This window comes from Centrocercus urophasianus, unplaced genomic scaffold (assembly GCF_019232065.1).
Source record: "Centrocercus urophasianus isolate 14NV4802_14NV808 unplaced genomic scaffold, USGS_Curo_1.0 seq_5, whole genome shotgun sequence".
Taxonomy (NCBI): Eukaryota; Metazoa; Chordata; class Aves; order Galliformes; family Phasianidae; genus Centrocercus; species Centrocercus urophasianus.
Window position 1 is genome coordinate 1,460,225 of NW_024885088.1, and position 25,794 is coordinate 1,486,018.

A 25,794-nucleotide genomic window follows, 5' to 3' on the forward strand; every position below is an offset into this window, starting at 1 on the left:
AATGATTTCTAAGATAACTGTATATCTTACCTCATATTGCTGACAAATTCCCAGAGCTTGGGGAAAAAACCCCCACAACTGAGCACTTTTGTAAATGTAAATATAAGATATTTACCGAAGTATTAAGCAAATAGTTTAAGAAGCATGTTTCTCAGACTTACAAATTAACTACGACCAGACAAAACTGTGTATGATATGGGAATAAATTTAAGGACATCAAAAGAGGTGTCTTGTTCTGAAGTAGTGGCAGAGAGCATGCAGATATATTTATTAGAGGAGGCTTCAAGCCTTAGTACACTGAAAAGTGGTGATTCTCCTGCATTATGTGGTATCTTTGAGTGCTTGACCCCCATGTTTATACAGGGCCTGGCTCCTTCCTTGGGAAGAGCACTGGCTGACGAGTTACCTGTGGGTTTTCCACTGGGCTATTTCATGATGTCAGGCAAGGCACAGCATTTCAGCATATTTTTGACTCTTGTGTTTTGTCTCTTGTGAATGGTGAGCTCTTCTGGACAGAGGTGATCTTTATTAGAAGGCAAACAGAGTGGAACACAAACCCTCATGGTGCCTCTGCTCATCACTGGGCCTTGCTCCAGCTCCATTGCTGCTGCTGTGGTGTCTGGACTGTGGGAGCGGTGATGCACTTGTGAAAAAATTGGAGCACAGATGGGTGTTCTTCTCTTCATAAGAACAATTGCTAAAGATAAGCACAAGATAGCAGAGAATGTTACCAAAGCATAATTATAGGCTTTTATAATATTCGTAATAGGCAACAGAAGCCTTTCAGACTTGTTTTGTGGTTTTGTTTGTTAAAAAGATTTTGGAGCACTGGAAATATGTGAAACCCATTAAAGAGTGAACTGACAAACAACCTGCCCAGTAGATGAAATAGCCTAACTCTACACAGTTACGATTTGGTTTTAGGATGAATTTGAGACTTTTCTTTAGAATTGTACTTCTGAGAAACTATATTCTGTGATTCTGTGTGCTTGATCTAACAGTTGGCAACCCTGCCTGTGGCAGTGGGATTGGAACTACATGATAGATGAGGTTCCTTCCAACCCAAACCGTTCTATGATTCTACATAAGCACACATTAGTGTAATAGAGATGTGCTTTCTAGGCTACTCTGTTAGGAGTCCGAGAGGCATTCCCTAAGCCACCAAAGCCAGTGAGTCTATGTGCATAGTCATGTGGTCTTTAGTATGTTCTTCTCTCATGAACCAAGTTTGATACATCTACCAAACACACCCAAAAGGATAGGAAATACCGCAGCAGATTAGGGTATGAGAATCTGCCAGGCTGTTCAGGGAGTTGAGAATAGTGGGATTTATGAATTGTGCATGAGGTTGTGGGAGGGCGGGCTGAAGCTTATATAGAGTGTGGAGAAATGAGGAATGTGAGACAGCACGTGGAAGCTAATCTTTTAATATCTGTGTTTTAGTATGTATTATTTGTAACTGAAATTTTTACTGTAAAATAATATGCTAGTGAGCATCATTTCCCTTGTTCTTTTTGGAATTAAGAAAGTAATCATGTCATATTCTTCTACAACTGGTACTTTAACAAAATGTCCTCTTCTAGAGAGGAGCCCTTCAGAAAGATACTTAGATTAGCCTTTGGGGTACTAGTGTCATGGTAGGAGTTGAACATCATTCACTCTAAGTCTTGAATCTCCATCTGTTTCTTTTCCATGATTTCACATCATTGCATCAAGGCCCATTGCTTGGGTCACAGGATAATAACTCTCAAGAAAATTTCATGTCAGAGAAATGTTTCATTCAATCCATGATATGAAATGGAAAGTGTACATCTCAGTTAAAGCAAAAGAGAAGAGTAAAATAATGAAAAATCTTCAGGGGGAAAAAAAAAAGCAACCAACAATCTACAAACAAAAGAAAGCACACTACTAATCAGGAAATCTGTGCCCGTTGTTAATAAATAAAGAAGTATGGCCTGATGTTGATGCCAGGGACATTTGTGAATGAAGGTACCTGTGTTGAACTTTGGATTCCTGTTACTTGGCTTCCTAGCCTTGTGGGGCTTCAGCAAAGCATTATTTAAGATATTCTTACATATAAGTAGACATGCTTGCAGTTAAGTATCTATTAAAATGCTTTCCTAGTCCAGTTCTTTTTTTCTGGACCTCCATCTCTAGAAGTTGTGGTATTTAATTTGTAACAGGAGAGAGAAATGAATAAAATGAATGAAAAGACTTCTGTAAAGAGCATAGTGTTATAAAAGGGAGAAAATAAACAATAACGTTTTTCCTGAAGAAGTATGCACCAGCACAGATTATTTCTGACATTTTTCAAATATGAGATATGTTTCTTTTCTTTTGTTTTCTGCTCCCTGTAACTTACACTTGATACTACTATAACTTTAATTCAGTAACTGCTAATGATTGTTGTACAGATCAGCCTGTATCACCTTCTTTATTTGCTTTTTTTCCACATTTCACTTAAATAAAAATGAGGAGAACTTTTAACCTACCTATCTAATAAAACATGCTGAAACATTTAGCTAGATTTTCTTGATAAAGCATCATCACTTTTTCTGTAGTTTCAATTCAAGAAGCTTTTTTGGTGTTGCAGGAATCAGACATGCTAACAGAACATAGGAACAAACCAAAGGGCTCTGTTGATCCTTATTTGCGTGGAAACTACTTAAACATTTTACCACTTGGAGAAGCAGTATAATGCATGTAGCTTTTAAAATGTTTTTTATAATTATTTTTTACCAGTTTTCTTAATAGATCTTTTGTTGAGATGGTAAAAAGTTTATTATACTGAATAAAAGTGAGTGACTGAAAGTGAATGTCCCATAACATTAAAAAAATGTCTGTCACTATCTAAACTTTTGCTGTCTCATAAGATTCTCCCTAATAAAAGCCTGCACCTTTTTTGTTAAGCTTTTACGGGGTCCCTTTATCTCATTCTGCACAACGCAGCTGAAACAGTTTTCTTTCAGAAGCAAAACTGAACCACAAGTCGTGGGGTGGAGTTGACGCGGGGATTTCAGGGGCTTGTCTCTGATGCACTCCACATGATTTTTCCTGTTACAGGATCAAACCCTGAAAGTGCAAAGCAAGGGTTTTTTTCTTGCCTGAAAGCAAAGCCGGTACTGCGGGGAGTGCCACTTGTGATCCGTGTGGGGCTCGGTTTGCTAACAGTGACCGGAGTTTGCTTAACTCCATATTGCAGACAAGCTTGTAAATTTGTCCCCTTCTAATGCTGTGATCTTATCAAGGCTGTACTGTTTTCCTTTTCTTCTCCTCCACCCCATCTTCTTTCTTTCTTCCCTCTTTTTTTTTTTTCTTTTTTTTGAAGTGCAGCCTTCTGATCAATGTGCACTTTTTTTTTTTCCATTTCCCTAAATACATCATGAAAAAGGATGAGGTTTCCGCCTTAATTGCTTGTGCCTTTTATTCACATTCCTCTCTCAGCCAGAATTGTGAAAAGAGTGTTAGTAAAAGGCTGCACAATAGAGCTTTTCATTAGGCCTCAACAAGGCACACAAAAGAAGGCTTTTGGAAGGAGTGAATGCAGGACTTTAATTTGCAGGTGGAGAGCAGATAAAAGGTGCTGACGCCTCTATTATTCTCTTACTTAGGTGACCCCTACCCCGTTCAGCTGATCCCGACTACCATGGCAGCTGCTGCCGCAGCAACACCAGGCCTAGGTCCGCTCCAACTGCAGGTAAGTGCAGCAGGCTGCAGGTGGGCTGCATGTGGAGTGAGCAGGGCTGCTGGGCCATGCTCTCCATGCAGAATTTCCATCAGGAACAAAGCAGCTGTCAGCCCGTGTTCATTTTCCGTTCGCTGACATGGAACTTTTTGGTAGCTTTTTTAGTATCTAGTTAGTATTGTCACCAATCTAACTGTGGTTATGTTGGCGCTACAAGTCCGGTGTGTTAGCTGGCCCCATCCGTCAGATTGTTTTGGGATGGGTTGTGCAGCCTGGCTGGGTGTAGACACGTGCTGTGCCACAGAAAAGCTCTGTCCTGATGAGCACTTCTAAACTGCTTAAAAGTCACTTAGCAAGATTATGGCGTTTTAAGCTGTAAGCTCTCAGTGCAACAACTGGCCCCTCCCACCATGTTTCATGGGCTCATCACGTTTTGGGTACTGCTATTGTACAGATAGTTAAAAATTATGCTATTTTAACGTAGGCAGTTATAAAACAGGTGAAAGGATACTACAGAATTTTTTTTTTTTTTTTTTTTTTTTAACTGTGTTTTCTGGATGTATGGGATTCATATCTCCCAATGTTGCTCTAAGTTTTGGAGATATTAGTGTGCTGTCCATGTGCCTCAGTGGTGCAGATATTCCTCAGCTGTTTGTGATCAGCCTTCCTACCCTCATCAAACTCTTGGAACTTAGAAAATTTGATGTCCATGTCTGCACATCTGCTTTGCTGGTAGGGTGATTGCAGTCAAAATTGGAGACTAAATTAAATCAGGATTTAAATCATCTTCACTCCTGCACAGTCCTGATTGACACTCATTTATAAAAATGAAACAAAAAAATGCAACTCTCAATTGCTAATTTGTTTCCCTACTTATGATTATTTGCCAAGTCACATGAAACATAGAGCTTTATGCCTACTAGGAAAAGCTCTACGTTTTGTAAACAGTGCATGTAAAGTGCCTTCTCAAACTCAGTTTGGCCAGCATCAGTATGAAGTAGGCTCTCTATGACATCAGATATTTTAGTTGTTTGACCAGTAAGTGAGAGCATGGGACATAATTCTGGGGAAGATTTTATTTTATTTTAACACTGACAGCGGAAGTTAACAGAGTTTCACAGAAATAGCTGCCAGTGTGTAAGCTGACACATTCCATGCACCACAGAGGTTAATACATTCATTCCTATTGTGCCTTTGTATGAAAAGCTACACTGTGTGTTAGCTTCTGATTCTGTGAGTTACAAATACCGTAGGCGGCTTAAGAATCATAGGAGCCATAAAAGTCAACCCTTTGAGGTGAATTTTGAGGAGTAACGTCAGTATTGATAATATGCTTATAATAGCCAAACACACATGAACACATATTGAAGGAAGAAGGAAAAAATGGAAACAAAAAATGGAGCTAGCTAGGAATGAGCGTAGTCTAATTCTTCTCGTTTATACACTCATTCAATCTGCTCCTAAAAGAATGCATCAGTGATCCGGTAAGTTTGGAGGATTGTGTACTTTCATTTCAGGACCAGCTTTGGGCTGTATCTCTGCATGTGGCAGGCTGAAGCATTCTAAATAAAATGAGCTTTATCACAGTAATAGTTTCCTTATAAAAAGATGGCTGTGTGCTAATGTCACTGACTTTATAAATATCTTAAGATGAGTTTAGATGATGAAGAATTTGCAAACCTCAGAGGCTTTGTGTTTCTGTGTAAATGAAAATATTAAAAGGAACGTATTGACGAAATTAACCTGTGTTTTTTTACTACAAGTTATTTAGTCTGGAATTGGAGGGAAAGTTTGGTAGCTAGGCAGGCTGAGAGGTTCAACATACTAACTGTAGATTCTTTCATGTTTGATCTTTAAGGTTGTGAATATGCTACAAAAAAAAATCCACTCATATATTTCTCTTGTCTAACTGATTTTGGCTATCACTATAAACTGGTAGAAATTGGACATGCCTCTTCATTTCTGCTGCGATTTGAAAGAGTTAGACAGACTACATATGTTTTGAGAAAGATTTTACAATAAAACATTCAGAATGGACTTTCACCCTTTCTAACATGAGTGGAGCTGAATCTGAGGGAAAATCATGTGAAGATTATTTTGATCTCATTTGAGGAACCTTCCTGATGCAGAATGTAGCCGCTGGCCTAAAAGCATTGTGCTTTCCAAATTCTGTTCAAATTCAGTTTTGGTTTTTTGGTGATTGTTCCTTCAGTATGTTTGTCATGAATAACTGATGCAAAGCCACCTGTAAGTAGTATGAGTGAACGTGTAGGCATTACAGTTTCTTCAAGAGGAACTCTTCTTGCTTTAGAAATTCATGTATATTATATATAACCACAGTGTTCCCGGAAACACTTTGTCCTCTGGTCATCTGAGAGTAGAAGGTCAGAAAAACACAGTGTTCCTTCTTTTATTCTTTTTTTTTTTTTTTTTTTTATCCTCCCTATCACTTACTTTTCATGTTTTGTATACTAAAAGCAGTACTTTTTAGAACAGATCAAAGAACCTGGCACAATAAGCGTTTTGTTGCTCCCAGCAAAACTTGGTGATATCTTAGGGGAGACAAAAACAAGAATTTTTTCTTGTTTATTTGTATGGTGATAATAAACATACCTCTGCTATTTCATTAGAGAATTTTAAGTCAGAGCGTGGCTTTAGTAGCAAACTGCCGAATGAGCAGGAAGTACTTTTCTATTCCTCATTGTCAAAATTGAATTTTCTCTGTATAAATGAAATGCGGAGTGTATTTTTAGAAGGACAGCTAACATCTGATTGTTTTCCTGTGGCAGAGGAACCCTTTGTCAGTTAAAATGTAATGCCTCATTTTGAAATGCCCTGTTGATTCCCACTGACAGGTTTGTAATCTGAGGCCCTCCGCTTTTCTCCCTGCCTTTGAGACCTCGCTGGGGTATACAGATTCTGTCATCTGATATCTGCCACAATTAGCCATACGTGATTACATTCATTTCCAGTATCCGTAGAGAGCCTAATGACTCAATAAGAATGGAAGCTAAAACTTGCATTGTTAGGTGTTAAGAAAGGAGGAGCTGGATAGAGCCATGTTGGAGAAGCTGCAATTAATGTGATGTGTTTGAATATCTTCATGATAAAGAGCTGTCTGTCAGCCCATCACATTCATTTATTCCAACATTTAATGACACCAATGGTTTTGGGGTAAAAAAAAAAAAAAAAAAAAAAAGTTTTTAGCTTTTCTCTTTCAATGGTAAAGTTCACTCCTAAACTTTGCGAAGTGTCATTTTAGAAGATACTCTCATTGCTGTAAAATTCCTGTTGATGAGCAGGTGGGTTTCTGATGCTGATTTTCCCCCTTGTAAATTCCATATGGCCTTGTTCCTAAGGAGTGATGCAGTGTAGTGATTTTGTACAAGTTGATCAAAAATAAAACTGAATAAGGCTGACAAATGGAAAGATCTGCTGTATGCCTTATCTAAACATGATTTAGATAGATAGTTTTTCTACGTGGTTCAGCAGATGAGGGAATTAAATTTCCCTGTCTCAATGATCAAATTTATAGCTAAAAGCCTAGATGCCATGTGACAAGTTTTATACAAAGTAAATATTAAGTTAGTATTAAATGGATTAATATCATTTGTTGAGTGTACTCAGTATGAACAGACATTTGCAGAAGGCTAAGAAAATTCAGTGTAAAATTATATCTGATGTGGGTTCTTTCTCCTAAGAAGAATGGCTCCTCGGTGCTTTTCCAAGCATTACAAAATATGGGACCTGATAGCCTGATCTAAAAATTGAGAGGGGTATGCAACAGAAGGTGTGCAAACAGTTCACATCTCCCAGATTTTTAGCTTGATAGAGAGGTAGCAACAACAGCAGATTAGTAGACAGTCATACAAATACTGTATATACTGTACTGAAAGATAATGCTGGTTATATTCTGACAACTGCCATTGTAGTGTTACTGTACAGATTTTTTGTGTTCATTAAGAATAGAGCAACCTGATACAGTACAGACTTTCTTCAAACTCCTGCTCTTCAGAAATACACCCTAAAAAGTTCAGAGTGACCGCATCCAAACTTTTTCCTTCTTCATCTTAGCATGAAACAAACCTAAAATCTTAATTATTGGGGTTTGCGTTCAACATTATGACCACAGCTGTCTTTACTTGGATGACGGTGGCCGACAAAAAAGATGAGGGAATCTGTCAGGGAATGATGTGACAGGACACAGTGTAATGGTTTTAAATTAAAAAGAGGTATTTTTAGACTATATAGAAAGAAGGAATTAATTCTTCACTAAGAGGGTGATGAGGCACAGGAACAGGCTGCCCAGAGAAGCTATAGATGTCCCATTCCTGGAGGTGTTCAAAGTCAGGATGGATGTGCCCTTGGCAACCTGATCTAATGGAGGGTGTGCCTGCCATTGCAGAGGGGCTGGAATTAGATGGTCTTTAACGACCCTTCCAATGCAAGCCCTTCTGTGATTCTATGATTAAATAGAATCTTGTGTCAGTTTACTGATGTGAAGGTAATTTAGCTGGGTCTCAATTCTGAAGAATCCTGATTGATTCTTCATATCAATTTGGATGATGATGAGAAGATTTAACCTCAAGCAAATAATTCCGCCAAGATTTTTGCCCTGCATTTTCCTTGCTATGTAAAGACTTCAGATTCTTTTCTTTTCCTTTTCTACAAAATTCTTTTCAATGGTGTGGAGAGATGCACATACCAAGGACAGAATTTCAATGGAATTGAGCATAAATAGTTTGGACCACATTTTCAGAAAAAATTAAACCTATTTGAAGTTTGTGTGCTTCTCAGAGTTGTTCATCTTGATGTTATTTAGGTGTCCGACCCTTTCTAAATTTTCTTTTGAAAAAAATTACCTCTAAGTATCTTAAGGGCCGCATAATTGTCTTTGATATCTATGTTTGCTTCACTTGAAGGAAACAGAAATGATAGAGCTATTTAACAAGTATACGGTGAATGATTGGAAGGTAGACTGTTTCAGTGTTCATAAGAGTATTACATAAAACATCTGGTACCTATGAAACAAAAATGAAGCACAAAGACTGCCTGCTCGGTCAGATACCATCTTCTCTTCCAGGCTAGCTGCCTTTTGGCTTCTGCACCACTGCAGGGATGAGCTACATTTCTCCACTTGCCAGTTCAGATTATTTCACTGAACGATCTCCTTAAGTTTCATTTGAAATATTGCTGATGGTAGAACTTCCCCTCTTGCTTTAAAGAGTTGGCACTGTATTTTCATGCACTAATTGTCAAACACATTTATCTTCTGTTTTGCATATCTCTTTCTGATTTCTCACTATAATCTGTAAATGTAAGCAGTTTTGGCCAGATTAAGCTTGACCTTCTAGTATTACATGAACTCAAATATGTCAAAGAAAACCCTTAAAAAAAAAAAAAAAAAAAAAAAAAAAAAAAGCTTTATAAATACTGTAGTGATACATCTGAATACTGAAAGCTTGATTCCTTCCTTATGTTGGAGAGCCAACTTACCAGAGCTGAGGTGACCTATCAGAAAAACCACAGAATGGCTGAAGTTCAGAAGACCTCTGGAGGCCATCTAGTCTTGGGCCATCTAGAACCCCCTGCTCAACCAGGTACACGCAGAACAGATTGCCCAGGACCATATGAATCATTTCTGATAGAGAAGAAAGGGCTGATGTCCCATTACTGTCCCTGTTGAATGTAGCAAAGAGTTGGCAGTACTTTATCCATTATTCATCTACTCTGCAGAGATCTTTTTTGGTTATTACTTTAGTTCAGTCCTTTGTCTATGAGAAGGTAAACCACTTTTTAGCACTGCAAAGTTATTCCTTCTATTACCTGGGCAGTCTAACTTTAAAGACCTTACAAGCTTTTCAGCATTCTTTCATGTTTGCTTTTCTACTTTACTGTTTTCATTAATAGGACTCTGGCTTAATTTGTAGGGAATGAGTCATTAGTGTGAAGTTTAATTACAATATTATAAAATTCATGCAATCCACTTATGCATAAAAAAGTTGAATTAGGTTTTCACTGTGAGCACCTACATCTGGGGGAAAAAAAAAGCAGCTAAGTACATGAAAAGCACTATTTCTCATTAGCATAACCAAAAGATGGCAATCGTCCATCTACCATTAGTTCACTGTATTGCTGTGCTGTTTCTGATGGCCATCACAAATAATGATAATAATAGGAATAATAAAACAAGATATTTTGTATACGTTTTTGTTGAATGTCCAATTTAAATAGTTTTTAAAATTGTTGTGGTCATGCAGATTCTATACTCCCAAGTTCTGTCCTCAGTTTGTTTCTGACTTTGTGAGTATGTGGCCCATGAGATATTTGCCTCTTATTCTTCAAATAAGTAATCAAATGGCCATTTGAAAAAGAGATTACTGAAGACCAACTTCCAGTTCTTCAGGCAGAGAAATGGAACATAGTGCTTCTGGTGTAAGTGAGGCTACAGCCATCTAAACTGGATGAAGATCTCTGTGTGGTTGTGGGGAAAATTGCGTTGAAGAATTTGAACTTTCCAATATTTTTTTTAAATTAAGTCTTAGTAATGATTATAAAATATTTGTTAAGATGTATAAGCGAGGTTTGGGCTGAGGAGCTAGTGATAGTCAATGAGTATTTATGAGGAATCCCTGTACTTTTAAATAAAAAAGTTCCTACCAGTTAACTCAAAGGCATGACTCACAACACCAGGATGCAACTAGTCCTCACCCTTAGGATACTTTCTCAGAGTTAGGAACTGTGATAGATTGCATAGAGTATTAACTGCAGAGCATACGAGCTCAAAAAAGTAGTCTTCATGGTAGAAAAAATGTACTCCATACTTGCCTTTGATACATACCTAAAATTTTACAAAAGGAAAAGTCAGTGTATTTTGTCAAAATGGATTTGAATGAAAAGCTTGTTCACGTTAGACTCCAACTAGTTTCTTAAATGCAATCGTTATGACAGAATTTACATAGTTTGTTCTGAAAGTAATGTGTCCAATTTATTTCCATGGAAGCTACAACAAATACTAAGAGCACAATAACACTATTTGATGGAGCAAATTCTCAGCTACAAAACGGTATTTTGCAACATAGTCACTACCCATTAGTTGTGTGTTTTTTGCCAGTGATAAACAAGAGCCTCCATGCCACGCTCATGAAAAATTTGCACTAGTAGAGGAGACCCACTGTGGCTGTTGCCACTGCTGAAATGCACTACCGACCTGCTCACTGTGCCCACATCCACCGTTTGGTTTCCGGAAAAATTCAGCAAGCATCAGTGGATGTCAGTGGGTGTCATTTTTTTTCCATGTGGAGGAATTCAGTGCCATGTTTGCTTCACCCTCACTTCCATGTCAGATGCGATTTTGTCAGACTCCCCCTCTGCTGCCGTGTGTCACACAGCAACAAAATGTAACAGAATATTGATGGGAAGGTTCAACCTCTGCTGCCCTACCACCAACATCCAACTCTGATGTCGTGTGGCTACATAATAAAATGGGAAGCATTACTTTTGGAAAAGCCCTTGTATGTGAAGACTCTATAAAGGCTTTGTCATTTACTGTGCACTGTGAGTGTCTGAACATATGCACGGTGAACACTTACAGGCAGTAAATACACATGGTAAAACAATATCATGATTACTCTGTGGGCTGTCAGAATTTAACTCCCTCCCCAGCCCTCCAGGGGAAAGAATTAGCTGTGATGGCTTATTCATTTTATCTAGATTAACAGTCCTTTCTGCATATCTTTCAGATTCCATCCATATCTATGAAATATGAAAAAGACTGAAAAATGACCAGCGTGTCTTCCTTTCGGTTATAACTCAGGCCCGCTGTTTGCTAGCAGACCTCTGTCTGCATGAGTGAGTTTTCTTGTAGGTTAGAGACTGAATTCCCTCTTCCCCCTCCCTCCAACCCTGAGCCTGCAGGGCAGACAGACAGAAGCACACATATGATTAATACAGCACAGCTGCAGTAGTGGCTCATTTGCATATGTATTAATAGAGGCAAAAACAACAATTCAATTATATACAGAGACGTTCTGCATACTAAAGAACATATGCAAATAGGCCTGGAAAAAGTGCAGCCAGCGTTTTCTCTGACTTTCCTGAGCACATATGGGCTAGCATCAGAGCCCAGCAGTTTTCAAGAAATCCCCTCTAGGAAGAACCTGTTACAAGATGCTCATAAAGCTATTTACTCCTCCTCCCCCAACTCTACCCCACCCTGGCTTCCCAGAAGGAGTTTGACATTTGGACAATGGAAATAGCACAAGCAATGTCTTTTCCGTGTTATTTCATATTTACTAGCCTTCAGATTCCTGTTGCTGTCTCTTTCCATCTAAAGCCCTGCATGCAGAACCCCATCCTTTTGCCTCATCTTCAATATGCACGTTTGTTCTATTTTTCTTTCTCCTTATCTCTTGGGGTGGGGGTCATTTCCTTTGTCTTTCTCTGCTTCAAGCTTTCTCTTATCTCCTTGACTTCTATGAATTGGCAAAAAAGATGGCCATTTCCATACCTTTTTCTTGCAGTGACCTTAAATGTCTCGTAATAGTATAATTCAGTATTTTTCTGCTAGGAGGCCATTAAATAATTTTAATGGGTCTGAAAAGTGACTCAGAAAAGTTAACCTGTTGTAAATAGGCTTTTATGTCATGATACATTGGTCCTTGACTCCTGTAAGAAGACTGTGGAGGTCTCAAACCAAAAGGGCTGAAAATCACAAGTACTAAATAGCTCATACTACAGGTGATGTGATTACCATCTTGAAAATTGGTACAGACTGATTCTCCTAGTGGGAAGCAGATGTTCTCTAAATCCGATGGGAATTTAACAGGCAATAGTTTTGAGCAGCTTTCAAAATCAGGTTGAAAGTATTCCAGCATTGAAATTTAGGCAGTAAGAAGGCTTACTTAAGCTATAAATACTTTCATTAACTGTAAGTTAAGTTATTCCTTATGTTTGTGTTATAACTAAAACATCTAGTATGTCAACAGTGCGTATTAAATGTATGTATTCAGTATACTTCTTCACATAGTCCATTCACACCCTATGATCCACAACAAAATATTAGGCCGTGATAACTACCCAGTACACTAATTTCTGGAAAAGAGTGGAAAAATGTGACATTTGACATAGTCCTTTATGGACTGATAAATAGAGCTCTGTTTCAACTTGAAAAGAGAGACTAGAAACTTTTGGAAACCTGGCAAAGGCATTAAGATGCCCAGCTGTAGTGTTTGGGTAGCAACTCCTGTGTTTTAAGCAGCCTAAATTGCTGGCCATTTGTTTGAAATGTCTCTGTGGTGTGAGCAGGGAAAAATAGGTCAGGCAAGAAAGCGTGCGTAACTGTCTGGCAAGCATACTTGCAAGGTCAGGTCATCCTTAATTTCTTTTCTCTTGTAAAATCGTTACACTTCTTTCTTTTTGGGGTTAGACTGACAGACAGAAGCAGATTACTCCTTGATTATTTATAAGGCATTAATTTTAGATGAATATTGCTGAAGTGACATCATAAGTAGTTTTAGCACCCTGCAGAGGAGTGTGTCTGCACACTGGAATATGACAGTCTTCACTTACACAGCGTCCTGTCTAGGACAACATCTGAAGTATTTGAAAGGAGAGAAAGCTCAAAGAACGGAGGCATATAGATCAGCAAAAACTTCATTAATTCTTTCATGTGAAATAACTAGGAATTTGGTGGGTTGGAGTGATGTTGATAGTGGTTTGAGCTCAACAAGCTGCAGTACAAAACCTGTGTCAGAATAGCAGCAAAGGCAACAGCACCTGACTGCCAGAGTCTTAGACCAGGGAAAAAGCTGAGAAGTGTCTCACAGTGCCCAAAAGTAAGTTCTGTTGAGAAAGAGGAAATAGCCACCTTCGTTTATATACCTTGGGATAACCTAAAAACTGTGACCACACAATGACAACAGAACAAACTTGTGAAGTATTTGTGTTTTACTAAGTGCAGCGTTCAGTGGTGGCTAGCATTCTTTTTGAATTAATTCTCCCTGGAAAGGTCTGGATTAAAAATCTCGAAACAAAACCAAAAAAACATTATTTTTTTTTTTCTACTTTGCGCCCTTTGCACATTCCAGACACTGGGTTTTGAAACAGTTGGCTTACACTACTGGTTTTCCTATTATGTTGTTTGCTCTTCAGAGGGATGTTGCTGAAAAGAAGATTATATAATCATGCAAATAAGATTGTATAATCCTGAGCAAACTGTCTGCGCAGGGGGAGGAACGCAAAGCCACACAGTGGGGTTTGGCTGTCTGGGGGTACTTGCTCTGAAATCACATACTGGGGGCTTTTTAGGCCTCCTATAAAACATGAAAGTTGCACTCAGACTAATAAATTTTTTCTGGATATTTTTGGACTTTTTGTGTTCACACTGAGCTTTGCTAACTGTGTATTTGCAATGTCTCAGCAGAACCTTGTGACAGACAAACAGACAGAAAAACCGCAGATCGCTCGCATGCACACTCTTCAAAGCTTGCAGGATAATGCTATTGATAACAAATAGCAACAGTGAGAAAAACAGACTTACAGAAAGCTAACTCACTCCTTTGTGTCCACAAATCAGCAAACTACATTTTATGCATCCTAACAGTTAACACAGGAAAAAGTTATCTCTTGAAATCTTGCTTGCTTTTTATGTACCTAAGTCTTACGGCACAGTGTGTTGTTAGGTGCAGATTGGTACATACAACATACAAGTGTGTAAAAATTCAGATTTATGTCTTCATTCTAACTAATTTGTGATGGCTCTTTTTTTCTCTGAAGTTTTAGGTCATTTCAAATTGACAAGGCAGAATGGGATAGAAACATACAAACAGCATAGTAAATTTACAGACAGATTATCTCTGATAAATTGCAAACAAGAGAAACATTGCAGTCCATTAGAAGTTCTTGGACTCCTAAGTTGTTTTTCTCGCATCTGATTCCTTTCCATGGCTAGCAGTTACCAGTGAAGATATTTCAGCATCTCTTAAGGATGGAAATTAGTACTAGGCACAGTTTGAATTTGTGAAATCTCTAGTTACTGTAAACTGTGGATCTATGCATTAGACAACAAAAAACGTAGGTCAAGATACTTGTTCTGATTGTTCTCTTTCTGAAGTCAGCAACTGAACTTACCTCTGTAGCAGACGCCGTAGTATTTGGAGATGTAACTTTCAGTGTTGAACCTATTTGTTCTGGTGTGCCTGGATAGTGTAAACCTGTTCCTGAGGTCAAGTCAGAGTGCAATTATTTCCCCAATACTTAGGCTCAGTTTCCTCAAATTCCTTTCCTTCTTTCAGAGGTGCTTAGTTTTTCTCCCTCCAGTGAATTTTGTAAGATCAATCTGAGCACAACAATTTTGAGTCAGTAGTGTTTGTAGCTCCTAGCGGTCCACAGGGAAAGTTTTTATGTTTGTAAACCACACAAACTCTTGAATTTGTGTCTAATTCCTAGACTAGCTTCCACTTTACTGAACTGATTTATTTGCTTGCTGTTTTTACCTGTTGTCTGTTTCTTTTCCTGCCCATTCATTGATAGCTAAGGAGAAATGTATTGGAAACTACAGGATTTGCATACCTAAACCTCTTAGCCATAGAGGCCAGTGACGTTACAGGCAACCTAACCAGCCAGAAACATACTGGAAATTTGCTAAGTCATCTCAGAAGTTTACAGACTCTAGAATTACAGAGTTCAGGTCTGTCAGCACAACCCACTTCGTGAGTTGTCTTTCCTAATTGTACCAAAAAATAAATTGGACTAATATATAAATTAAACAAAGCAAAATTAAAAAAAAAAAAAAAAAAAAAAAAAAAAAAAAGGCAGGTGTACAGGAAAGAAAAGCACAAAAAGTCACTGTGTGTTTCTAAGCTGGGAGAAAGTTTGATAATGATATGATACTGATTTCAACAGAACAGAAAGAAAGAAAAAACATCTGTCCAGGGCACTTGGAGGGAGTCATGTTCTGTCTGGGGACTGTTGTGGGGCTTTTTTTCAGCTCCCTCCTATGGGTACAGGATTAGTTTCTCCCTAACAGGCTCAGGACTACCAGTTTGTGTGCAAGGGAATGAGGTTAATCCATTGGAGATGTAGGGCGTTCCAGTCCCCCACTATGCACTCAGGGGTCTGATAAGCAGTCCCTGTCTGCATCCCCATGGATACTGTGCTGGGGAAGGCAGCATGTCCCCCAGGACATCTGCACAGTTAGGCCAGCATCACCAGTGCCCTTCTGAAGGCAAAGCATCTATTCTTCAACTTACACTTCTCTCCACAGTATAGTATAAAAATAACATCTGGCAACAAAACCCTTCCTTCGTTTCCCAATTTTTCTTTTCCCTTTCATGGCTCAAAATACTCTTCACAAATTATAACAGTGTGTTCTCTGTTAATGCACCAAAACATTACAGCTTGTGAGAGTGTTATTAAAGTATTTTGGGCCATTACCATAAAATACAGCAGCATATTTATTTCATTAAAGGGACCAAATGGATCTAGTTGAATTTGGCAAAAGAGCATGACTCAAGTCCTATTCCATCTCTGATGTTGATTTTACAGTTAAACCCTGAACTTCTGAAACACTAATAGACACATTTTCTACTTGTAGTAAATTAAACTGACCTTAAGAATCTGTTACTTTCTTCACGGTAGCGGTGCTACAATGCTATTTGTTCAATATTCTGATACTTACTTGCAGACCTGGGGCTTACTGGAAGGCAATATGCAGTATCACAGAATCCCAGAAGAACTGAGGTTGCCAGAGACCCCTGGGTCCATCTGCTCCAACCTCTGCCCAATCTGGGACTCCCAGAGCAGGGTATCCATCCAGGCAGCCTTTGAAGGTCTCCAAGGCAGAGACTTTGCAATGTCCCTGATAACCTGTGCCACTGTTCTGTTATCCATACAGCAGAGAAGGGATTTCTGGTGTTTGAAGGGAACCTCCTGTGCCCATTGCCTCTTTCCCTGGCGCTGCTCATGTCACACATGTATAACTTACTTCCAGCTTGCTGTCCTGTAGTGTCACAAATAGCTGCTTTGGAATACAGTTCCTGTTAGGTTAATCAACTCTATTCATCCTACTCCCTTTAGCATGGCAGTTACGCTTCTTCCTATATGCTAGTGTGATATATTGGTGGCAAAAGTAACTTCGACAGTGTGTATCAGTGTTTATTTGGGAAAGTTATTTAAAGAGGCCCAAAAGGATTTGGAAAGCCAACAGCTGTTAGTTTCTTATGGAGGGTTTGAAAATGAGATGCGCAATGTTTGCACTGAATCCTTCTCCTTTCCATAGCTCTTCTGTTTTTCCTGTGATTAGTTTGTGGAAAGGAAACAATCATCACATTTTGTAACTCAGTTTTCAGAGGCTGCATTGAAAGATGTGAGTACTCCATGCTTTCTGCCTCTAGGCAAGGCCGTCACATTCATGTGGTAGCTTGCGTTTTGGTTTGTGGTGCTTGCTGCACTTTCAGAAGGGAAAAAGAGAAGTAGTATAATTTCCTAGCATTGTGTATTTTGTACTAGGATGCCATACCCCATATACTGTTGCATTAGGTTATTACCACTGCATGGATATGAGACGAACTAAGTTGAGTGTTACCCCCAGATCAAGGTTGGGTACCCTGACTTATATGGGTATGGGTAGATGAATTTGTGCATATGACCTGAGCTCAGACAGAAAAAGTTAAAGAAGAGATTAAAAAATGAGCCAAAGCCTTTCTAGTTAATGTGTTATGGTTAAATTTAAGCTTACTTTTAAGTCTGATTAGTTCTCTTTGCATCAGTTCACATTCATAATTCCATTGCAGTTCACTTTAGCTACTGTTCTGAATCGGGTCCTTAATGTATGTAGGATGTAGGTTGCACGTCAAATGTTCTTTTCATATCACAATGGGTGGCATTACAGGTTTGATTTCACTAAGAGGTATTGTTGTTCATGGTCAAGTGTGGCAAGGAATGAATACTATAAAAAGTTAGAAATGTTAGATTAAAAAAAAGCTGATATGTCACTTTGCTCATTGACTATGAACTGAATAGACTTCTAACCCTTAAAATACTTTCTCCCCCCTTTCCTTTTTATTGCCTGGAATCTTAAGAGCTTTATCATTTGCAGTCATAAAATGAAAATATACACCAAACCCTCAAAGGGCAAGTATGAAATTAAATTATATTTGGGCAGCTGTAACCTTTTAAAACGATCAGATTCCAGTTAATGTATTTCTTCCTGTTCCGAGTGCTGCCATGGTGTTTGATGGTGGGAAGCAGTCCAAAGGGCATTGGGAGATAATAAATTCACTGGAAATTTCACCCTCAGGCGAGCCTCGATACACCAAGGCTTCCATTTAGCAGGACTGACCTAAAAATCTTGTCACATCCAAAGGTCACTTAGGTTGGGGTTGGTGTGTCCCATCTATCTTTCCCTGGTGCAAAGAATGACAGCTGAGCTCATAAACAGTCATCAGAATATGGAAGACAAGCAGGGGGAGAGTGAGGAGACTGTGGAAGGATAATGCAGCTGACAACTTCTTAGATTTCCTCTAGGCCAATGAGAATAGATAGCATCTTTGGAGTTGCTTGCATCTGCTACTGCAGAAATGGCAATTCAATTTAAAGAGGTTACATTTAACTGTGGAAGTCTAAAGCAAGCAATTCTCCTCATTTCCGCAAATGCCATGTAATTCTGTAAACACACCTTGCAACATCTCTAAATATTTTTTACCTGTTATCAGTCTTGTTATTCAAAGTAATTTACAGTTTATACAATGCTTTACTTTCGAGAAGGGTCAAAAATATGAAAAACCATCACTGATGACTCTGATAGATATCATATCATAGAATCTCATCATCTTTAAGAACAATTATTTTAAGGGAAACAATTTGAAGAATTGGGCTAGTTATGAATAGTGCTGGAAGATAAGATTTAGGAGAAAATCTGTGACATCCTTTATGATGTTACTTATCCTAAGCTCATTACATTTGCTACAGTCCTTCTACACAGTAAGTTGAAGAAAAGGCATTTCAAAGTGATTATTTGTTATCTTCCAATCACAGTTCTTACTTCTGCAGTGGGAAGCTCTTGGTAGATATTTCATAAGCTTGCAGTATATTAAATATTGAGGATAGGGCTTAGAGTTAAATAATAGAAGTAAATTTGAAGAATAAAGATATTATCATATTTGTTCCTACTTAATGGGGAATGTTCCATACAGAATGTGTTTATTGTATTCTAATGGTGTGAATCTCCTCAAAATTAAGAGGAGGATTAGAGAGTCTTGTCATTGCTGGGAGGCCGGGAGCAAAGATTGCTGCTTTTATTTTCTGTCTTGGTTGGAAAAATACATGTGAGTTACTCCAAAAGTAATGCCTTCTTTTTATTTCCATGAAAATTGCAACAGATACAAAGCACAGAATAGCACTATTTGGTGGAGAAAACTTTCAGCTGCAAAAAATTGTTTTTCAACATAGTCGCCATCATCAGCTATGCATTTTCGCCAGTAATGAACAAGAGCCTGCATGCCACCACTAACATCCAACTCTGACATCCTGGGGAAACATAATAAAACAGGAGGCATTACTTTTGGAGTAGCCCTCATAATATAGTCATCAGTTTCCTTCTGAAATACACTAACACCACATACCACAGTGGTATAACCATTGGTCCGATTCTTTTTTGAACAATTTGAAGGTAAAGTTAATAAAAATAAAGATATAAAATGAGTATAACCTTGAGCATATGAGGAAAAAAAGTCATAACGAAAAGCCCATGTTCCAAAATTTACCAGGTATTCAATCAGTTGGGTATCTAACTCTCACTGGGAATTTGCTGAAGTTTCCCTCTGAATTTTAATAAATTAAATCTCTCTGAAGAAGACTGTAAACTGTATGTTCCTTTGCTTGTTAAAACTGAAATAGAGAGTAACTGTTATTTTCAGAAGTATTTCACACATTCTTACAAACACACTATATTTGAGGCAAACACAGTAAAGAAGGGCAAGATTGGCCAGCTGTCGATGTTTGTCATCATTTTCCTTGGGTTCACACTCTACTTTATGTTAACATATATGTTCTCTACGCAAATCCCAAGTAGTCTGGAGGCAACTTTTGGGGAGTTACCCGCCCTACTCTGAGGGCTCTAAGTATGTCTGTATGCTTTATCAGTTGTAAGTTCCGAGAAAGACAAGGTCACTTTTCATCTTACTTATGTAACAAGAGAAAAGGAAATTTGTATTTTCTATGAACTTCTGAGAGAATGGATTTATTACATTTTTAAGAATTCAGCTGCTAGCATAAAACTTAAAAGTGGCACAGATGCCGAGCTCATAGTAGTTTCTTCCTGGCTTTTATACAGAAGTTAGGATGAGAATCGTCTTCAGCAATGGATGCCTAGAATGTACAATTCATCTGGCCAGAAATTGTTTGTTCCATTCACTTCTTTTCCAAAAGGAGTTCAGACTGATTACCTCAGACCTAGTCAGATCAATACCCTGCTTACTCCTTACTCCCCACTTGCTTCATGCTTTCCTACTGTGGTTCATTTCCCTTCTTTTCATTTGCCCAGGCAATTCCAGTTAGTAAGCACGTAACAGGACAGTAAATTAAGAATATTTCTTTGATTGTTGGTAGGACATGAATCTCAAGCTCAAAGGATTTCATATTTCTGTAGAGGTTAGAATTTGTGAAAGACATTGCATTGGAGTCACTGTGGGCAACTTTTTAACCACCGGTACACATAGCTGCTGTGTGTGGATTGAGTTTTCTGTCCTTGGGAAGAGGAGATACCTCACTGTGCTCATCAGTGCATTAGTTCTCTATGTTTTCATAGAATTATTCATTCCTTTTCTTGCCAAATGTCTTTGAACAATTTACTGTGGTTGTGCAGCATGCTAGTGCTGTTAAATACATGATGGAAAGACAGATGGTGAGAGTAAGGGAAGTATTCAATGCCTTCAATATTGCACAGTGCTTTGAAGTTACCTAGATGCTCCTTCAATAAAAGCGAGTGTGTTCACTTTGACCAAAAACCTGTGTTATGCCATGATATGAGCTGGAGAAGTTGAGAGATATTTTACAGTTGCTGACTTTGGCAAAAACAAGATGTGTCCCTGCGTAATGGAGGACTGTGCTGTTTCTTGCATTATTCATGCTTCCCACGCTGGAGTCACAAACACCGGGTAATGTTAATACTTGCAATGGAAAAATGTTATTGGCACAAATGTTTAATATATTAGTGATAGATGGGAGGGCCAACAAGGGACCTTCCCTGTTCTGGACTGAAAAGTGACATATTATTAGTGATCAAGTAAAGCACTGTATGGAGCTGATCACTGCTAAACACGGAGAAGTGAGCAAGACTCAGTATTCCCAGTCTTTCTCGAAATAGAGATATATTTACCAGTCACTCACTGAAGATGTAATGAGTACTGTTCAACCTCCCACTATAAAGAACAGCCAGTCTTGGAGCAGCATAAAAAGGGTCAATCAAATAGGCCGTATGAGGAGGCAGATGTTGGAATGTATTGTAATGGAGTGCTGCACAGTATGGGAAGATGGCTTGCAGAGTACAAGGATGGGTGGGGAAAGAGACTATTGGCGATATTTTCCGCTGTGGAAACTGTAAATATCCAAAAATTTTGGGAAAACTTCTGAATGTAAGAAATCAAAGCATTAGCATTCCTGCTGTGTTAGACTTTTGGGTAAAGTGATGGAGGGAAAAAAGAAATAGAAACATGAGTCTGTCTGTAGTATTCTACGTAATATGAATATGTCTAGGCCTTGTCCTTACTCTGCCAAAGTTACTGTAAGCCTTGGAACGTGCAAGTATTTTACCTGAAAAAAAAAAAAAAAAAAAAAAATTACTGAGCTTGAGACTGTATTAAACACAGAACTGTAAAAATAGCTTCTATTTTAGCAGTGCCCCTAATTCGCACCCACTCAAACACCTCTTCTCTCATTAACCCCATCATCAGACTCAAGTAACTCAAGTGAAATGGGATGGCATTAAGAATGAGGTAATGAACAAAGATTTCTGGATAATGTTATTACTTCATGATAGCAGCTCTTGCTAGTGTGAATACAGTTAAGAGCATCTTGGTATTTCCATTGCACACTCTTTGGTACTCCACCTCTTCTACTTTACAGACAACTATTCAGCCAAAAGCAATTTAAAAACTGATTTTACATCAATTTTGGCTGTTGGTGTGAATTGAAAATAGTTTAATGTTTTGATACTGCTTTCTAGAACATAAAATCATTTTTTTTCCCCTCATAATCCAAATTTCCAGATTGAATAATTTAAAATGTGGGTTAGCTCTTTTTATAACCACATTTTTAGCAATTGAAAGATATCTCCTAATCTTCCACAGTAACTTCAGTATTTAATATTTCTGGACAAGCAGATCCATTTTTGTGTTATGAAAAGTTCCACATAAGAAATTGGCATGAAGGGAAAAAATTTCAGAACTCCCCGGTTTTACTTAGGAATCTACATGCTATGTCTGTTTTAAAAATTTATCCAGTGCCTCACCACAACAATTATAAAAAACAATTCTAATAAGGTGTCATTGATGCATCAGGCATAATAATGAATTATAGAGCTTTTGTAAACATACTATGCATTAGTGGTTGCAGAATGGAAGATCCTCCTGCCTATTGAGGATTCTTAAGAGACCAGTTAGTATTGCAGCCCTATAAATGACAGTTGTCAATAAATGACATCGTTTTTTCCCTGAAAAACAGAAGAGAGAAGGGTATATCTTCATTTGTGCCATTTAGGTTTAGGGGCAAAAGATGTGTAGTTAAAAGACAGTGAGGATGCTTCCATGGAGTTGTACAGGTAAACTGGACTTAGCAGCTTTTGACAAGGTGAAAGGTGCCAGTGGAAAAAAAAACAGAGAAGCTTGCGTTGTTTGATTATCATTAAAGTGCTTGTTAGACAACTGCATGGAGATCCTCTGGTCACAAGAGTTTCTGATCTGGCACACTTCTTTAGAGCTATATATAGTTTCCCTTGGTCAGCTTGATACTGAAAAGTAGAGTGCTCACTCTTGTTAAAGGAACATGAGGTTTTAACAGATATTTTTATCCATGTGAGTTGGTGAGACTAGAATTAGCCATCCAATCCCTCTGAGCTAAATGTGAAGTTCCAAAGTTTGTATAAACTTTTTACTTTTGGGTGATACACAGCATGTGAGGAAAACAAAAGTTAAAAATTTAATTCCCTTTGACCTTCAGTCATGCTATGTTATGCCTACAACTTCTTAAACTTGAGTACAAAATGTGCCAGAAGAGACATATTAGAGTGAGTTCCAGGCTAGATTTAAGGCTTTTCATGTGTGGGCTGAAATCTGACCATGCAGTGTCATTGGACCTTAGTGACTGTGCTTTGAGTTTGCTGAGAGTCAGAAACTGAATCCTAAAGGAGTTCAGAATTTTTCAGAGACCACTTTTGGGAAACAAGATCTCTGAGAATTAAGAATTAAATTTCTGTATGTGTCTTAATGGAATATGTAAAGTGTCACTCTTCCCGTTACATTAGTAATGGGAAGCATGGAAATAATGAGATGAAACAGAAAACAGTTTCTGATGTTATTTCCTGAGAAGTTTGTGCCAAAGCTTCACAGAAGTTTTTAAGCTTTCTGGAGTTTTATGGGCTCCATTGGAGGGGGAGTTTTACAGACCAAACCCATTTTTATCATAAAATCATAGAATTAAAAGATTTAACAGCTTTTCAGTTCTGTTTCTACTACTTCATTTCATTAAATGGGTACTTCTATATGATGAGAAGACTCCAAAATAAGGAGCTAATTGCTTTTATATTCTCTCAGCTCTCCTGTACAGACTCCAGCATTTCCTTCTCGTAGCTTTCCATCTTCTAATCTCAAGCATCCTTCAACAAACATCCAAATGTTTTTAAGCATCCAAGTTGTCCAGCTTATAGCAATAGAGGTAGTTTAAAGTTAGGCACTTCTTTGAGTTTAAAAGTGCGTAGAACTCACTGATGAAAACCAGAGCAGAATTCAGCTGATTTTCTCATTTGAAACACAGATCAGACTTGCTCTGATTCAGTGAGGTTCTAGATCAAAGTTGGGCCAATTGATTGGAATTATGGTTTTCTTATGGATTTAGTAAGTGCAGTTTACCTTTTCTACGAGCTTTGACTTAAGTCATAGCTAGAAATGTTAGAGAAGAGGGGAGTCAAGCCAGAGGAAATGTAGATATGAGATAGAAGTTTCCAAAATTGTTTTGTATTATGCTGTTGGGAAAGTGAGCTGCTGCCCCATATTGACTTCACAGTAGGATCCCATAGGACAAGGTGGCTTCTCAGCTTTCTGGAGCTCCTTGCTGGTGAGCATGTAAGGCAATGAACATGAACAAAAATTGCATGAAAGGTAGGTGGATCCTTCACCTCCAAAAATAACATAAAAATAAAAATAACTACTTCAGCTGAATAAAGAGGCCATGACAGATCCTATTAGCGCTCCCTGATAAGGAAGAAGGCAAAGGGAAAAAAAAATGTATCTTCAAAACTATTCTAGGAATCAGTTTGCTTTCGTTCAGCTCTTAGAATAAGTATGTTTTCTTCTGCAGCTCAGATGCTCTATTCACCACCAGTCCCTCCATTTCAGTGTTGTTCGTCTACCCGTACTTCCTCCTTTATCTATTCTTTTCAGGGAGACTTGGTACAAGGGAAGCAGCTCAAATGCAGTAAGTCCTTAGTTTGCCTTCAAGGCACAGATGTCACAATCTTTCGTCTCTACCCAAAATGGAAGAGAGTAGCTGTGGCTTTCTGAGCCTGTGAAAGTGAGCTGTGTTGAAAGTTGCTTATGATGGATTAAGAGTTTGTCAGTTTCTCTTCTGTGCCTTTTTCCAGGCCCTTTGACTAGATAATACAGCTCAGTTCAAAAGAGCAAATTAAGCTTTTGAATGATCTGAATGGATGTCACTGAGCTTCTGTACACATCAGAATGAAGGAACAATGTTAATTTATACTTTCAAGGACAACAGATATGATTGCATGGTTCTCCAGGCTCAGAAATATTTATGTCACTGGGGAAACAGTAGAAAGAATACATTTTGCATTTCAGTATTTGATACTGTCATTAACAAATGAATATATCCATGGAGAACCTTTAGGAAGGACACAGGCAAAAATATCCATGTGAATTTTTTCAAATTATTTTTATTTAATTTATTCTTCGTCTCCTGCCCCAAATTACATTTCGATAACATGCCTCTGGTGCTTTTGGTAGCTGATTATCATCCTTTTTTCAGTATTGCAGAAATCTTATCACAGCATCTCACAATAGGTTTTCTAGAGCAGGGTGAGTGCTGTGCTCAATATGTACTGCAAAATTCATACTGCTCAACTTCATTTCTGAAGAAGAGGAGAGACAGTTCATGGAGAAATTTTATAATCATCAGACAATAAGGACCTGATGCCACATCAGCATTCCAGTGAACAAATTCATGCTATCAAAATAAGGAATGCGATTGACCTTAATCTTTCCACTATGAGCTCTGCATTCAGGAGAAACTTTTCAGATCTGAAGTAAATCAGTATCAGTCTTAAAGCAGGCACAGAGTTTTCTTGACTTAATTCCCTGTTGAATACAACAACTTAAAATGCAAACAGAAAGTGTATAAATAACATTGGAGAAATAGTTGCATAGGAGATGTGCGTAAAATAGTGAAATGCCTTAATTATAGCTCAGCAATCTGAAGTATATAGAATCTTATTTACAGTAATTCTGCTAGCAGTGTTTGCTTATTAACTACTTTAGTCACTTAATGGATAACAATGAATGATTATATACAATACCAGTCAAGTGAAGCAATGTAATATGAAATAATTTTGTCAAATGGCCACTCACAGAATTTTACTCTCTCAAATGGGAAAATACATTTACAGAAATCAGGTGCTCGGAGGTAGTTGCCAAAAATCTGGATATATCAAATAATAAGCTCTTGGGAAATACACCTGAAGTAAATAAATAGGCAGTTGGGAGGTTTTTTTCCAACAAGAATATAATATCTGTGCCACTTTGCTCATTTCAAGCTTCTAATTTGGAAAAGCTGTACTGGGATAGAAGTCTCCATGTGGAACCCTTGTACAAACACTTCATCTT

General features: G+C 38.1%; 1 protein-coding gene across 9 annotated transcripts in view; it reads left to right on the top strand.

Moving 5' to 3' along the window:
* The window catches only part of SOX5 (SRY-box transcription factor 5), a 332,325-nt gene that overhangs the window by 244,618 nt on the left and 61,913 nt on the right, over positions 1 to 25,794 (top strand). For all 9 annotated transcript variants that reach the window (XM_042834992.1, XM_042834991.1, XM_042834996.1 and 6 more), the window contains exon 8: positions 3,612 to 3,697. In XM_042834992.1, the coding sequence (XP_042690926.1) occupies positions 3,612 to 3,697 (86 nt within the window). The remainder of the gene's footprint in view (positions 1 to 3,611; positions 3,698 to 25,794) is intronic.